This window comes from Crotalus tigris, unplaced genomic scaffold (assembly GCF_016545835.1).
Source record: "Crotalus tigris isolate CLP2741 ecotype Arizona unplaced genomic scaffold, ASM1654583v1 scf7180000019078.1875890, whole genome shotgun sequence".
In the NCBI taxonomy this organism is placed as follows: domain Eukaryota; kingdom Metazoa; phylum Chordata; class Lepidosauria; order Squamata; family Viperidae; genus Crotalus; species Crotalus tigris.
The window spans coordinates 1,469,649-1,487,156 of record NW_024097364.1 but is presented as its reverse complement, the minus strand read 5'-3'; the positions used below and the strand labels follow the sequence as shown (position 1 = coordinate 1,487,156).

The following is a 17,508-nucleotide window of genomic DNA, read 5'->3' as shown; positions in this document are numbered from 1 at the left end:
GCCTAAAATGTGGTCATGGAACCTGGGTGTAAGTAGCTTTTGGGGACTCTGTCATAACTTCAAACAGTTACTAAGTGACCAGTGATTAAGTGAGGAACAGCTATATTCCTCACTATTCAGATATGAACTATTCATGTTATGAATAGTCTTTTTTTCCCAAAGAATTAAATCTTAGATATGAAATATTTCTGAAGTCCCCATCAGACGTCTACTGAAAGTAAACTTGGAGGCCAATTAATGAGACTGGCATCTCTCAGACAGAAGCAGTTCCTAATTTACTTGAACTTCCAAATGCTATCAGACTTGCTTATCTTCTTTCCTTGGTTTTTTACAATTGCATTTCCCATGTGCTTGTTGTATTATGTTCCTTAAGTATGAGACATCTGAACCCTTGAACTTGCAGCCCACCCTTTGGACATTTTTGAACCATCAACATGTATGTGTCCTGATCCACAGCCAATAGGAGGAAATACTAACTATAACATAGAAAGAGTCACAGACGCCCATATATAAAACTTTTAGTTTATGAGAATGCTACAGTAAACAAGTCGTACATGGATCCTGTCATGCCAGGCTGTGGTTCCCCATATCAATCCCTGTGATGTTCCAGAAATGACATAAGCTTGCCTGAGTCTGGTTGAGAGGTCGAGGAGACTGACAGTAGATATAATCTTGAACTGCACGTTTCCTGTGACTTTTGGCTAAGGGTGCCAGGCGTTCAGGGACTTAGGGTGTTTTGGTTATGGTGATGTTAAAAATAACGTACAAAATAGTGAGTAGAATCCCATCCAGATTCTGCTATAAAGGAGCACTGCCTCTGAATAGCATGTTGATATTTTTCTGATACCTCAGCAATGAATGCCAGAATGACCGAATCAAGGGCACCTGAAGACAAATACCAGAATGACCAGATGAAGGGCAGATGGCTCAGTAGAATAAGGATGGTCTGAACTCACCTTCTCCCCTTCCAGGTCCCAAGGCAAGCTTGTTTTTCAAAGAAGCTGCCTTGCTTTCTGCATAAGTAGCTTCTGACAGGCTTTTTCCTTTTCTCCAGGCAGAATAAAAAAATGAAGGTAGAAACCAGAGCTACCTCATTAAAGGTTTTAATAACTTTCAGCACAAACCTCATCACAAAATCCAAGCCTAATGTATTAATTTTAATGAAAGGGCTACTCCGATTTTTTGGAGGGTTGAGTTTGAAAAAACACATTGGTTAGGATAACTTTATATTTTAGTTTTATTTCTTCCTGAACTCTTATTTGTAAATCAGGCAATTCTAGCATTGAAACGAAGCAATCACTCACAGTAATATATGATAGAGACTCTCAAGGCACTAGAATCCTAATAGGCAATTACTGAGCGCCTATGCCAAGAACTGGTAAGCTGTGAATCCAGAGAAAGAAATATTTTTTTTTAAAAAAACACCTAACTGTAATAGTTGCTCTTAAATCAAATCCAAAGCACGTAATGATTTATTTATTTATTTTGTATATATGGCTGCCAAATTGGTAAGACTCTTGCCAACTTAAATAAATCAATAAAAGCAAACAATTGGAATGCAAATGTGAAATAAAATAAAATAAATGGAATAGGGGGTTGGGCCATGTGGGGAAATGTATTATTTCAGAGACCATAAGTGATACCATAGAAGGCAATCTTCAGAATCCTGAAAAAAATGGCATAGTTTAATTGCTGAATAACCCAGGACCATCCTCTCCCTGTCAGTTCTTGTAGAACAACTAGAGACAATTAAAAATGGTATTCCATAGATAACCAAATCTTATAATCTCACTGGTGACCAGTGTAGGTTCATGAACAGATGTGTCACATGTATGTACCATGGTAAGCCCATAACTGCTTGTGCAGGTGCATTCTGGACTATAGCTTAAATCTTGGTCTTGGTCTTCAAGATTTAATTATTATAATTATATATCTATGTTTATATCTATGGAAACATATATGGCCCTACCTACCTACCTTTCTAAAATTCCTTCATACTTTTTAAGCTATATTAGGAAATACAAGATAATTAAGAGTTTTAATCAGGATTCTTAGAAGCTTCTTTAGACTTCCTTAGCTCTCCTGGATGGAAACCATAAAACCGTAAAATAAAATTGGTTTAAAATTACATATATGTTTAAAAGTAAAAGAGAGAAGATCTGTAGTTTGTAGATGGAAGGCCTTTGAGAGACGTGCTTCTCAACATTAGCCTGAAAAAAGTACTTCTCAAAGTGTTAAAACAGCAACTATTTTTTGTAAAGCCCATGTGGCTGCTATGAAACTTGTCTCCAATTGTTTCCACATGCATGCGTATACACAACCACTGGCAGTTCCAGTGAAAGTTATTTGTGGAGATACAGATTTTGAACTACTTGTTCAGTTCTTTCAAAGAATGTTCTTCTTTTAATAAATAGAGAGATTGCTTCATTCATGCAAAGATATTTTGTAAAGTACCTGATTTTTGAAAACTTGGTAACATCCTATTCTTTACTACTTGAACCAGATTATTTACCTTAGACAGTAAAATCCAAGTTTTTTTTTATTGGTAGGAATCATAAAGGGCAAAAACACCATCAACCTTACCACATGCAGATGCTGCTGCAGCCTTCATAAGTTTGAGTATCCATCCAAAACAATGTCTATTGTAAATCTCAGTGTAGTCAGGGATCTCAGTATTATCATTTTTTCTGTGTTGTAAATGTGGTATGAATCTTCAATGGTATTGTAACTTGCAGCAATGAACAGGGTGGAATACATTGTCAATTGTACCTGTTCACTTTGAAGCAACTCTATTTAAGTTGGCATAATTAGTTTAAATCTTGGCCTCTGGATGATCTTGTCCAAACTGGCTGCATTTGAAGATAGGAATCTGTATCAAGGCCAACCTGACTCTCCCATCTGCTCACATAGGTGAAGCACATTCTTAGGCAAGATTTGTTTTTTTTTAATCTATCATTGGCATCAACACTGTGTCATTATCAGCCTAGGCCTACACATCTCTTACGCAAATGAGTAGGATGCCTTTGGCTGTTCTAGAGAAGAAGCTGGCAAGATTAAGTCCGTCATTCCCTTCCCTTGCAGTTGAGAAGCACCCAACTGAAATGTCATGTGTTGCGTATATAGTAGAACAGTCATCTCTAACAAATATGTAAAGAAATACACCAAGGAAGAGTATTGTTTTCCTTTTTTCTTCTTTTGGGAGGCACTTGTTTTAAAAACTAATAAAGGAGAGTGATGTTTGCATTTGTGATTCTGCCACAATGGTACGCAGAATATTGCAAGTTAGGAAGAAGATGGCATAGAACTTCCGCTTGATAAGGTTTCTATGTGGCTGAGTTAGCTGTAATAATCACAGCTGAGTTCATAACTGTAGAATTCTTTTGACATTAGTTCAGTATTCCTGAATAAACTCAGAGAAGTCTCCATGCCTTCAATTATATTATTCAATTATAATTTCACTCTAAGGTGAAGAACAAAATATCATAAGGGTAGATGGAGTTAAATTCCACATATTCTCTGTGATTTAAGTATCTGTTCTGCAACTCCTACCAATCTTCAGCCCCTGCCCTCTTTTTTTTTTTTTTTTTTTTGCTTCATGGAAACTGGCAAAAATCTCCTCAACTTCTTTTTTCATATATAGAGCAATATGGGCAAAGTCCTATTACAGATTCTTAGTCACAAGCAATTAATGAACATATATGCTTGTATTTCTTAGGCTTTGTACAAAACCTAAAATCCAAATCCAAGGGCAAAACATGACATCCTGATCATGCATTACAAACTGATGGGCAACATTCTGCGGGAGGTAACTTTTAGCTCTTTAAAAAAAAATCAAAACAGAGAAGAAAAGACAGACATTTTAAAATTAAATCAAGTTTAGTTTCAGTTTTAAATGAAATATTTTAAAGACTGGTTGAGCTCCTCTGTTGGAGAAGTACAGTAAGAAATTGTTCCAATAGAAAAGAATATATATAGCTCAGGGTTGAATTGTGGAAACCTGGTGCTCTCTCAACTTGGCAGTTTGCTTTCAGGTGTTTCATTACCCAACTAGGTAATGATAAGGAGGGTGGGGTTTGCTCTCAGTTTATATATAGTAGCTACAGTACTACAATAACTGTTACAGCTACAGTACATAAAATATATATTGTATAAGTATCATACATATGTACTAGAGCAGGGCTTTTCAACTAATGGTACAGGTACCACCTGTGGTACATTGGCACCTGGAAGGTGGTACGCAACCATCCTAGAAAAGTGGTAGCGGGGGAGGGGACTGAGCTGAACCGGTGGCAGCACCACATAAGCCTGAGCGAGAGATGGCTGGAGCTGCAGGGTGTCAGGGCTCAGCAGAAGCACCAGGATCAGTGCCGCTTTCCAGCTGATCGGCGCTTCTTCGGGGCTGTCAGGGCTCAGTGGAAGCACCAGGATCAGCTCCAGGCTGCAGCTGGAGCTCGGCGCTGATCCTGATGCTTCTGCTGAACCCAGAAAAAGTGCCAATCAGCTGGAATGTTGCAGCATCTCCAGGGACTTGTGATTTACATTCAGATGCTTGGCAACTGATTCATATTTATGATGGTCACAGTGTCCCAGAGTCATGTGAAGTGACCAAAACCTGCTGCAACCACCCAGCAGACGAGTGGAATAAAAACTAAACAACCCCCCACCCCATCTCCGCTGCCAATCCCCAACAGAAATGCTCACAACAATGAAAACCTCAAACAGGAGGAAGAGCGCCGCTGGGTGGACAGGCAGGTGTCTTGCTCAGCTGTGGCTTGGGGGGCACTTTTTTCAGTGCCATTGTAACTTCAAACAGTCATTAAGCGAACTGTTGTAAGTCGAGGACTACCTGTACTTTATCACTTTGTTCCTTTTTTGGGGGGGGGTCATCAAGTTTTTGACACCTTGCTAGGCGACTGGTGGTACTCGGATGTTGACATATCCTAAAAGTGGTACAATTGGTGAAAAGGTTGCAAAGCCCTGTACTAGAGTACTACAGTTGCTTCTGTATATTATATAAACCCCCAACTCACTAGTTGGGTAATAAAACATCTCTAAGCAAACAGCCAAGCTCAGAGAACACCAATGACTCCAGCTCACAGAGCACCAATAACTCCACAAGAAATTGTTCATTATAATAATAATACATTTAGCTTCCAAAGATTTACAGAATAATAGAAGCATGAAGAAGGGAAATGTTTTGCCATTCGTGCAATTCATATTGCAGGCAATATTGAGCAGAGCTAAAAACAATTTCATATTCAATAATCCACCTGGCAGAGGATCACAATTTTCCAGGAAAATGCTGTAATATACCCAGCTCTAAGAAAATGAAATGTCCTTGCCACAAAGGTAAAAACTATAGTGAATGACAGATGGGAAAATCCTTTGCACCTATCTGTGGCATGGAAAATGCATTGTTTATAAAGTTTATAAAGCTATAGTCCAATGCACATTTATGGAGGATGCTTGACTGATTTTACTTCTAGCCTGATTGGACTTCATGATTAGAGCTCCTTGGTGAACAGGGCTAATTCTTAGAGTCTTTGCTTATTAAGATTCAATCTAGGCTTGACACTAGTTGCACATTTTTCTCCTTAATATATTTTTTATTTTTTTAAAAAAAGAAAAGCAGTTTGGGGAAGATGTGATCAGGAACGAGTCTGTTTAATTCTTTCTCCTCTCGCTTATGGCTTCTCCGAAAATTTTCAAGTCATTTTCTCCTGGATGAAGGAAAAAGATAAATAATCTTTTCCTGTACAGATTGGAAAGTAGCTTGGATAAAGATCTAAATGGAAAAATAAAAAGGGGGGGGGAGAGTTTTTTTTAAAAAAAACATTCCTTATGTTATTCTTCTTCTCAAGCCTACATCTAGTTGCAGATGTTTTTTATCTTAAAAAAAAACCCAGACCATGGGTGGAAATAGAATACTTCAGGTATAGTTTGGCTCTGCAATTCTAAGATCTCATGGGGATATTTCTAATTAAGCCTTTCTCATTCTAGAAAGTGCTTCCTATCATATATAGGTACTAATAAATAAATATTATGATCTTGAGCAGCATGGTGCAGGGATAAGGACATCAAACCCTGAACTCAAAGAGTTTTTTCTTGCTTTTGTTTCTAGTATATACAGAAAGATTAATATTTTTTAAATCCATGCCCCTCCCCATTTTTTTAAATAAGTTGTAAACCATTTTTTAAATATTGAGAATGAAAGCAGAATAAGTCAATAATCCCCCCCCCTTTTTTTTTTTGCAGGGAATGATAGTGACTTGGTGTGGCAAGAAAGAACACACATATTTACCTCCTCATCACCAAAAGGGGGAAAAAGCAGACAATAGCAGATGCATATATTAATCTATGCATGTAAATGCACAAATACAAATACAGCAGTGGATATGCCTGTTAATCTCCACTAATCTAACATCTGTAGACTACTGCTCTGTAGTTACAAGCTCTCCTTGCTTGTAGTATGTTTACACACACACACACACACACACAGAGAGAGAGAGAGAGAGAGAGAGAGATCTTTTCAAGTAGAGAAAGGCAGGAAACCTTTTTGTAATCAGTGATGGCACTTTTTAAAATTATTTTTGTTCTTTTAATCGCCAGGAAGCAAAGGGAGATGGGGCTGATGTGTGGATGTCAGCAGAGAAATGTTAAGCATCAGGGGAAGGTTTCTGATTTAAGCTCTTGTCTTTAAACATAAACATACTAAATTTTGGTATCATAGCCTTGAGAGGGTCCACGAAAATGAGAATGTGGATAGATAGAACCTCTGCTCATCCCTGAAAACTTGACATATGTCCATGCTATCCTTGATATAAGTTATATATATATAACTTATATATTTAGAAAAAATTATCTTCACTGATTTTTACATTAAAGATTGGTATTTTAGTGACCCTTTGTCTATTTATACATTACATTAAGAACACATCTAATACAATTCAAAAACAACAGAGGTAATAAAACAAGGACTAATATAATAAGCATGTGAGTAAAATATCCTCATGGATACATTCCCTAACCCAGCCTCTGAGAAAAGAGCAAGGTTGTCCACCATCATAGGGCTCTGTAGAAGACATAAAGAATGGCCTTGAAAGACAGTGGCAAAATCTGTTACCGAGACAACAATCAGACAAGTACTGTATACTGTAGCTTAAGTCCATGCCAAGAAACCAACCTGAGAAAATTCATCAAACTGCTCCCTGCCTATTTTACCTAAAGTTGAAAGAGGGGGAGCTCATATCTACACTTGCAAGATTCTGTTACTATAGCTGTTCTAACAAAATTAGTTTTATTAGACTTGTATAGCTTTGGATTTTTTTAGCCTGATAACTTCTTGAGGAAGTACCTCCTTCAGGGATGCATTTACCACTGTATGAACTCAACTACACATCACCTCCTGGATGGTTTTAATTAATAAGAAGGGATATATATCTAAAGGACAGATGGCTGAATCCTAAGGAACCTGTCCATTTCTTCAAGCATCTTCCAGATAATAAAGCAAGATGGTGTCTTGCTCACTCTAACTCACAAGAACTTGCCCATTCAGTCTAATTCTGAATGGTGTTTTCCTGATCAGAAAAAGCAGTGCATGCAGTAGACTACTTAGAAAGCTAGAAGAGATTCGGAGGTCTTCTTGATAGCCATGTGAATATACATTCCTTCAGACCTTGTCTTGGCAGAAAAATATGTTAACCGTGGTTTGTGCTGCCCTGATGGCTAAGATCCAATGCACCTCAGTAATGAGGATTGCAGTTTATTCTGTCCTTAGAGCTTTATGTGAAATGGTTTAAGAGTATGTTTTGCTAGGCTCTACTAGCTTATTTTCTCCTCCTTCCTAGCATCAGTAGATGACATGAAAATCACCAATTACTTCCTTCAGGTGTGATGGGATGAGTTTGTATGAGTACAGACAGTACCAGAAATGGAGATTTTAGCTCCCTTTCATGTGCCAAAAATGACAAGTTGTGAGTGTGGAGATTCTGTGCAACAATATCCTATCATTGGGGCTATTTCTGAACATGATTTGGGAATTATGTGCCCAAAATATTTAAGGTTTTGTTCATCATTAGGTCTCCTAACAAGCAGTTTTACTTTACCTGGTACTGAATAATTTGTTCTTGAAATCCAAGGTATTGTCAATCATTTTCTCCAGTATCACAATTTAAAAGCATAATTTTTCCTTCGTTCAGCCTTTCTGAGGGTTTATATATCATAGCCATATGTTACAAGTGGGCAAACCATGGCTTGGCAACATATAATTTGTTGTCATTGTGAAGTCTCTGCATTCTACTATTTGTCTTGATTTGTCATGGTCTTTCTGCCAAGTGGCAGATGATATTTTATTTCATATTTACAGTCACCAATCCTGAAAATGTTTGAGCCTGTGTTTACATACCCATCTAATTCTCTTGCCACAGTTCAGAAATGGTGTTCTACAATTTCTTTTGGGGGGATTCTTTTCTGCTTTTAATTCTTTTTCCCTCTACCTTATAGCTCTGGGATTTCCTAATGCTGCCCCATATAAAAACTAAGCAGTCGTAATCCTGATTTCTATTTTTCAAGATCAGCCAAAATCTAGTTTTGTACACAAAAGGAAATGTGACTACTATATTCTCCCTTTTTTTATTTTAATCAAAAGTCAGAGGGGGAGTTTACTCATTTTCACTTACTGCTCACTTGCTTTACAAAAACTTTGCATGATTGGTCTTTCTTCCTTTCAGGGCTCTGGCCGATATCCTCCGGCAGCAGGGACCAATCCCCATAGCACACTGTGAAAGAGAGACTATCTCGGCTATAGATACCTCCCCCAAAGACAACACACCCATCCGAACATCTTCGAAAAATCACTATACGCCAGTGCGCACCTCTAAGACCAACCCAGGTAAGACCGGCACCTCTTCAGCACGTGTATAAACATACAGTACTAAATGACTACGCATGGGATCGGAGGGAGTGGCAGAATATTATTAGTGCTATATTTATTTATTTATTTATTTATTTATTTATTTATTTATTTATTTATTTATCTATCTATCTATCAATCAAACATTGAAACTGCCCATGTCCCTCCCAGAGGAGCACTAAGTGGTGTACAAATAAAACTATATACTGGATCTGAGGACTGAGGAACTTTTTGGAGTTATATTTGAAGATGTAGTTGCATTTAAATAAATGTAGATTCTTTTGCTAAAAGAAGCTCTCATTGATGCTTATATGCCATTTCTTTTTTACGGAAACCCAACATTATTCATAAGAGTAAAATGAAAACGCAACTGCACATTTAAAATTTATTGTAATAACACCAACGCAGAGACCAATATAAAAACAATACATTTTTATAGATGGTTTTCTGATTGTACAGACTGCCACAGAGAGAAGATCATAAGTGTCTGGGGGAGCTCACAGATATATAGTGAGAACCTATGGATGATATGATGACTTACTGAGTCATGTTCAGCCCTTTCATGAGGATCGATAAAGCCAGTAGGCATTCTGTATGATCTTGCAGTAATAGATCATTATTAAGGTAGAAGAAATTAAGGCACAGCAGCAATAACAAGCAAATTGCACATGTTTAAGAGATAGAAAATATTATGAATTACAAATGAATTGTCTGTTTGAAAAACATGACCCAAAATCTTCATTCAAGCACAGCTTTCACTTGCATCCCTTGATCTCCTTTTTCTGGGAAATAAGACATACTTTATATTCTCCATTCCTTGAGCCTTTAGAATTATAATAGCATATTATATGGAATAGAATGCCCTGGTTCAGTCAGAAGTGATAGGGTATAACATATCATTGAGTGCAGTTTTCCTGCCTCTGAAGTCAGAGAAGTTGATTTCCACAAGAGGATGCTTAGATGTTTTGTAGAAGGCAGTACAAATTTCAGATACCCTCCTCTATGATATTTCAGAGATTTTTAGATTTGGAATATATATATAAGATGTAGGAGATGACCAGGCTGAGCCCAAGAGAGGAGTCAAATGTGTCATCAGTATGAGTCCCTGCACATCCATAAGAGATTTAAGTCCAGCTCACCTTAAATGCCTTTCTTATCTCCCACTCATTTCCCTTGACTGCTAAAAGTTCAGATTCTTGTAGAGAGCTTAAGCTTGCAATAAATCTTTATACTCATTTGAACTGCCTGAATCTCCTGATTTCTCTGGCACTTGACGTAAGAGTTGTTATAGGAAAGAGCTGAAATAGAATCTATTCAAATCTGAGACTTTATGATAAAATAAAGGTACAACTAAAGGATGGTGTCAACTCTGCAACGAACCTGAATGAAGCCATTTGGCTCATTTTCGGTTGTCACCAGAATGGGAGGGGGAGTGGAATTTTTCTGCTAGTTTAAACAATTCTCTGTCCCGTGGGAACCAAGGTCATTTCTGTTCGTTAGACTGGGGGGGCCAAGTCTTCTGTTAGAAAGCCCGCCAAACTATTATATTGGGAAATGTAATTGATTGCATAGTACTGGGGTGGGAAGTTTAACTTTGTATACTATAACTTTTTGGAGGGAACTTTAGTCTTGGTTTCACGTTTGACAGTGCCAATATTTGTAGCCAATAAACATATTCTTAAAGGAAACCTCAAGCCTCAGAGTTCTGTTTTAGTTGGTGTCATCTATTGGAACCATGACAGATGGCTTACATAATAGATTGAAACAAATAGATTTAAATGTTATAAGATATTGAGGTCAATGAGATAAAATGTTGGAAGTTGTAACCTCCTCTCCTAGAAGCCCTTTGGGTTTCCACATCATGTTCCCACCTTCTGCACTGAGGTAGCAGTTTATTAATTTCCTCTGCCATCCTCTATTGTACAGTGAGATCTCACTTGACATTCACCTCTTAACCCCAATGTGCACTGGGGTTGGGATTAAAATGTCAAAAGACAAAAATTGAAATCATGTCAGTGGTGCCACTTCCTGGCCCTGTAAGCATAAAGACATGGTAATAGCAATAGCACTTAGACTTCTATACTGCTTCACAGTGCTTTACAGCCCTCTCTAAGCAGTTTACAGAGTCAGCATATTGCCCCCAACAATCTGGGTCCTCATTTTACCAACCTCGGAAGGATGGAAGTTGGAGTCAACCTTGAACTGTTGAGACTCGAACTGCCAAACTGCTGGCAGTCAGCAGAAGTAGCCTGCAGTACTGTATTTTAACCACTGTGCCACCATGGCTCCATGGCTTCTCCTGTATGGTGATAGAAAATTCATCCCTTCCTCCCGCAGTTGGTATATAAATCAAACTCATAGGAAATAAACAAAATCAAGTTGTTGTTTTTTAAAAAAAAGTATGATAAAAACTTTTGTTAAACTTTTAAATGTTAAATTGCAGACATTCAAAGGAAAGCGATAATTATAGAGCTGCCTACATTATGGCACCATAGCAGTATGCAAATTAGGAAAAATTTAGAAAATAAAATAAAGAACTCCAGAGAGAATAAAAGATAGTGCAGGTGTGGAAACAAATGAAGAATCTTTTACCCAAAATATTACAGATTTCTTGAAGAACAGTGACCATAGCCTGACAGATTTAGGAAGCTGAAATCAAAGATCCAATTTTGTAATTTGTTGATTGATTGAGTGTTGCCAAGGTCAACACCTTGGTGACCACATAAATAGACTTTTCCAGAATTATGTATCCCGTATCCAGTCCTTCAGATCGACCAACAGCACACCCATTGCCAGTGTAGTTAAATCCATCCACCTTGCCGCTGGTCATCCTCTTCTCTTTCTTTCCAATTTTCCCAACATTAGGGACTTGTTCCGAGAGAGAAACAAAATGAGCACAGTTAACACAACACAAAACAGAAATTAAAAATCATAGAACCAATCCTAACTATATACTGCATATTCATCCATTTTTACAATATAGCTTTGCAATTGTTAGAGTTGTAAGGCTGTTCCTCACAAAACCTATTTCCATGAATTTTTTCCATGTTTTTATAAGGACTCTAGCAGAGGAAGTGGGGTATCTGTGTACTTCTGTAATAGCCATTGTTCATTCATGAAGATTGTGTGTCTGCTGTCTGGCATGCGGGCTATATTCACAATATATGTTTTTGAAGGAAAATACTGCAGCTGAAGGAGATTTTCAGCAGAGAAATAGGGGGAAATAGGGGAAATGTACATTGTTATATTAGCTACTGACCCATAGGAGGCACAGTACAACTGGTTTCATCCTTATATTGAGACATTCATGGAGCACAGTGGCGGCCTAGTGGTGAAGACGCTTGTCTCCTACTCGGAAGATTGAGAGTTCAATCCTAGGTAGCAGCAAATGTTTCTCTTTCAGGGCGCAAAGAGAAAATATCTGCTGTAAACAACATACAGGGGTCAGGCTAGTAAATGTTCAGCTCCATTCAGCTACCCGGACTCAACCCAAATTAAGAGATTACAGGATTGTAAAAAGAAAAAAATATTGAGACATTCATCAGGTATAGGTAGCCCCCAAGTTCCAGGTTCTTCTATATTTGCTATTTAACTGTACTGTGATTTCCCTTCTGTGGATTTCACAATATTTACTTGTGCCTGGAAATGCAAGTGTGGTACCCTTTTAAAAGATGTACACTTGTGCATGGGAGAACTTCAGTACAAAATCAGTAGATGAGAGAATTATTAAACCTTGCGCTTTTCTAGCTATCTGTGATACATCTTCTGTTCAAGCTGTTGTCTCTTAAAATGAACACTGCTGAAATTTAAATGCATGTTGTTTGTACATCATGTGCAGTCAAAGTCAAAACATCGAAAATCAGAACATTTAGGATACATTATTGCTGGATAGTCAGTTGCAGTTGCCAGGAAAGCACAGCACTAGGATGAAAATGAGGTCAGAGCTTGAAATAAGTGATTTTCATTCCTCATAAAATTATAGTTGTGAGTAGGTCAAAATAGTATCTGCATCAACACTGAATGTAGGATAGTTAAGTAGTAACTCTGTGTCTAGAATTTGGGGAGGTAAATATAAGGATGACACTGATTAGTCCATGGCACAATGTTACAAGAGTAATTGGCAATAATGTTGTTGTTGTTATAATATTCTTAAATTCTTTCAGTAATAATGGCTAACCATCCCCTTTGGAAAATAACTGAGACAATAGCCAGTACAGTAACGATGGGTACCCTTTTCTCATGCTAGTTTATCAGGCAGTTCAAGAAACATAATGAAAAACATTATTTTGATTCTGATTTTTCCCTATTCTTTCAAACTACCAAGCTCCTTTTTTTTTATTTGCAGATAGCATCCCTCATCACTGAATATATAAACTATGTCAGGAAATAAGTGATGTAGAATCCTGTGTGAATGGATAAGGCCACAAATTTCCCTAAAAAATAATGGTGAAATTGTAGAAACATTATTTAATAATTTATTGGATTTTTATCCCAGCTTTATTACTTTCTAAGTCACTCAAAACAAGAAACATTCCTAATACTCCTTCCTCCTCCTATTTTCCTCACAACAACAATGCTGTGAGGTGAGTTGGGCTGAGGGAGAACGACTCAAAGTCATCCAACTGACTTTCATATGTAAGGCAGAACTAGAACTCACAGTCTCCTAATTTCTAGTCCAGTGCCTTAACTACTGCATCAACTGGTTCTCCTGTGTCCTGTTAATAGGAAGAGATCATTGGTTCAATTTCATAAAAGACTGAGAAAATATTGCTGATTATCTGGATGATTTTAAATACCAGCAAGCTGCTTTCGTTATAGAAGGAAAGCCAAATTTTCTAGAAACCCGAGTAGTAACTATTAACTGATGAAATATCCTAGTAATTCTAACAATTGTCTTCTACTAGCAACTGAGGGTATGTTTTAAGTTAGTTTCTTCATTTGTTTCTAGAGACCATAGAATGTTAGGGAGGTGTGACTGCTGGAATTATTATGTTAGTCTATTTAATGACCATAGCTGCCAAATGAAAAAGAAAAGAGATTCTGGGACTAACTTGAATTTTGCTTCCCAATGCTAAAACTATACATTTGTTGATAAGTATTCTAATCATTTATTTCAGAATTATGTCTTTCAGATGGCAGACAAGGGGGGAAAGAAAGAAAAACAGACTGTGCAATTACTGGAAATTAGGAACCATGAAATATAGACAATCCTTTTTTGTTTTGAAAGAGAATTGGTGATAACCTATGGCCATATCAATAGCAATATCTAAATCTTATTTCCTTCCTTGTATTTATTAGAATTTGCTTCAAATTGGAATTGCAAAACCACAATATCATTAGAAAAAGTCCCTGAATGTACATTGCCAATATCTTGGAAGGCAGACATGTAATGGAAGGTGTATGTGTATGGAGAGGATTGTGGAAACTTTCATGTTCATCTAATAAGTTATAGATTGAACAGTAGGACTCCTTTGAGGAAGTGGTTCGTCCAACCTGCATAGTCATCTAGGGAATTCACCATTTATTGTCTTGAATTAAAAAGAAAATGGGATACAAGAACCATCTCTAATTAGTCTAAGAGTAATCCTTTGACACCACTGCAGAACTATTAATTGTTGAAACTCTACATTAAAGTTCTGTTTGCTCTGTTTACAAGCTGAAGTTTGGTTTTGGTGATTTCTGACTGATGGTGGGCAATTCAGGACAATATAATTAAAATTAATGCTACTTTTTCTGCATTCTCTGAGTATACATTATTTCAACATTCTTTTCAGCATCGTTCAGTATTATATGCTATTTGTTTCCAATTGAGCATTTTTGACGCAGGTAATTCTTAATTTGGCAATTTTAAAATATGTGGTCCTCAACTTGCTGCATGCTGGCTGGGGAATTCTGGGAGATGAAGTCCACATACTGTAAAACTGCTAATATTAAGAAACATTTGGGCTAATATAATGCCCAGAAGTATGGTAGAATTCTCAATATGTACAGTAGTCTTCGACCTAGGAACACAACTGAGACCCAAATTTCTGCTGCTAAGTGAGACAGTTGTTAAGTAGGTTTGCTCCCTTTTATGATCTGCTACAGTTGTTAAGCAAATCACTGCAGCTATTACATTAATAATACGGTTGTTAAGTGAATCTGGCTACCCCATTGACTTTGCTTATCACATGACCCTGGGACACTGCAACCGTCATAAATATGAGTCAGTTGCCAAACAACTGAATTTTGATCACCTAACCATGGTAAATGCTGCAAGGGTCATAAGTTTGAAAAACTGTCATAAGACATTTTTTTCAGTGCTGTTGTAACTTTGAACAGTCACTAAATGAACTGTTGTAAGTCGAGGACTACATGTACTAGCTCATGGGTGTCAAACTCGCCACGTCACGTGACGTGTCACAACATATCGCAACTTGTTTTGCATTGCCGGCGATGGGGTGGGCATGGATTCGGTATGATGAAACTGGCCCGCGGGCCGATAGTTTAACACCCCTGTACTAGCTGATTTCTTACATTTTTGACTTAACAGAATGATCATACAGAATGAGAATATTAGAGCACTGGGACCTTTAGTGGCACCAGAGGAGGAATAAGTGGCAATTCAGATAGTGCTGAATTACATTCACTCAGAATGCATATGTAAAATTTGTAGGGGAGCATATATGGGTAGGAGACCAGCAACATGGGCTTTGTCAAAATAGAATTCAGAGCTCCCTTTCCCCTCATGCATTTAAGGCCAGTTAAGTGGATTCTCCTTTTGGTTGTTTTTATTATGGTGCTTGGTAACTAATTTATATTTTGTATTTCTTATTTGTATTTATATATTATGTATACTTTAATATTATGTGGTTCTTTTTCAGTTTATTATTAGTTGTTGTTGTTGTGCTCTGCCCAGAATCAACAATTGAACAATGGGCCCTATCCAATAAAATGAGCTTCAATGTGGAGAAAAGCAAAGACTTGCATTTAGGCAGGAAAAACCAAAGGTACAAGTACAGATTGGGCGAGACCTGGCTTAAAAACAGTATCTGTGAGAGGGATTGGAGTCTTAGTGAACGATCAGTTGACTATGAGCCAGAAGTGTGCAGCAGCAACCAAAAAAACTAATACAATCCTGGGTTGTATAAACAGAGGCATAGAATCAAGATCACGCAAAGTATTATTACGACTTTATAAAACCCAAGTAAGACCACACCTGGAATACTGCAACAATTTTGGTCACCATATCACAAAAAAAGATGTTGAGAGTTTGGAAAAAATTCAGAGAAGAGTAGCTAAAATGATCAAAGGCCTGGAGATTAAAATATACAAAGAATAGCTGCAGGACTTAGGTTTGGCTAGTCTAAAGAAAAGAAGAAATAAGGGAGACATGCTAGCAGTATTCCAGTATCTGAGGGGCTGCCACAAGAAAGAGGGGGACACTTTGTTCACCAGAGCACTAGTGGGAAGGACGACAAACAATGGTTGGAAACTGATCAAAGAGAGAAGCAATTTGGAATTAAGGAGAAACTTCCTGACAGTGAGTGCAATCAACCAGTGGAAAAGCTTATCCCCAGAAATCGTGAGCACTCCATCACTGGAGGTTTTTAAGAAGAGACTAGACAGTCATCTGTCTGAGATGGTATAGGTTCTCCTACTTGAGCAGGGGACTGGACTAGAAGACCTCCAAGGTCCTTTCCAGCTCTATTCTGTTCTATATTATTTGAGCTAAGCAGGCTTATCAATCCAGTAAATCAAATTAATAAGTAGGAAAAAAATGCATTCATCCTGGAGATAGAATAAAAATCTATTTTCTGAAAGTTTAATTACTTTTAAAGTGAGTTTATTTTACCTAGCCAACCATTCCTTACTAAGTTTGATTTTTATTTATTTATCAACAATTGGTGGCAGCTGAATAGGAGTCTGGGGGGTTGAACAGCATAACTTGTGAGAGGTCAGGTGGCACACACACAATGCAAATTTGCCAAAATATCAATGCAATCTATCCAAATTCTGAAGCATCTGTCAGATGGTTCAGAATTTGGATCCGAACCATTTGGTAAACTGTGGATAGACTCCACAGAGACATCCACTTCTATCTGCAAGCATAGGTACTGTACTTCTACTCTGGCAGATATTTGCATTTTAGGTGCTTGGATTTCATAAGATGGTAAAATTGTCTGCAAGTGATGGAAAGTTTCTAAGCAAAGATTGGTATTTTTATTTTAAAAATATTATTTCTGTATTCAATATTCAATCTGTCCAGGAAAGAAAATCCAGAAATGGCAGAAATGGAAATCACAATTTGTGAGACTAGTTGTTGGACATGCTATGTATACAGACAGTCCTCAATTTAGAACCCATTGCTTAGCGACCATTTGAAGTAATGACAGATCCCCCAACAGGTACTTATAACCTGGTTTCAGAGCTGCCCCCCCCCCAGCCACATGAATAGATTTTGGGTGCTTGGCAACTGGTCTTTATAGCCATTTGCAGCGTCCTGCAGTCATATGACCACAATTCGTGATGTTTTTGCTGAAAACTGGAGTTTATTTCTGGGTTTGTTTTTTTTTAACCAAAACACTCTAATTTCACTTAATGACTGCCAGAAGAAA

At 37.5% G+C, this 17,508-nt stretch overlaps 1 protein-coding gene across 2 annotated transcripts in view; it reads left to right on the top strand.

Annotated features, from left to right (window-relative positions):
- The window catches only part of SHISA6 (shisa family member 6), a 363,728-nt gene that overhangs the window by 12,082 nt on the left and 334,138 nt on the right, over positions 1–17,508 (top strand). For both annotated transcript variants that reach the window (XM_039359559.1, XM_039359558.1), the window contains exon 3: positions 8,730–8,890. In XM_039359559.1, the coding sequence (XP_039215493.1) occupies positions 8,730–8,890 (161 nt within the window). The remainder of the gene's footprint in view (positions 1–8,729; positions 8,891–17,508) is intronic.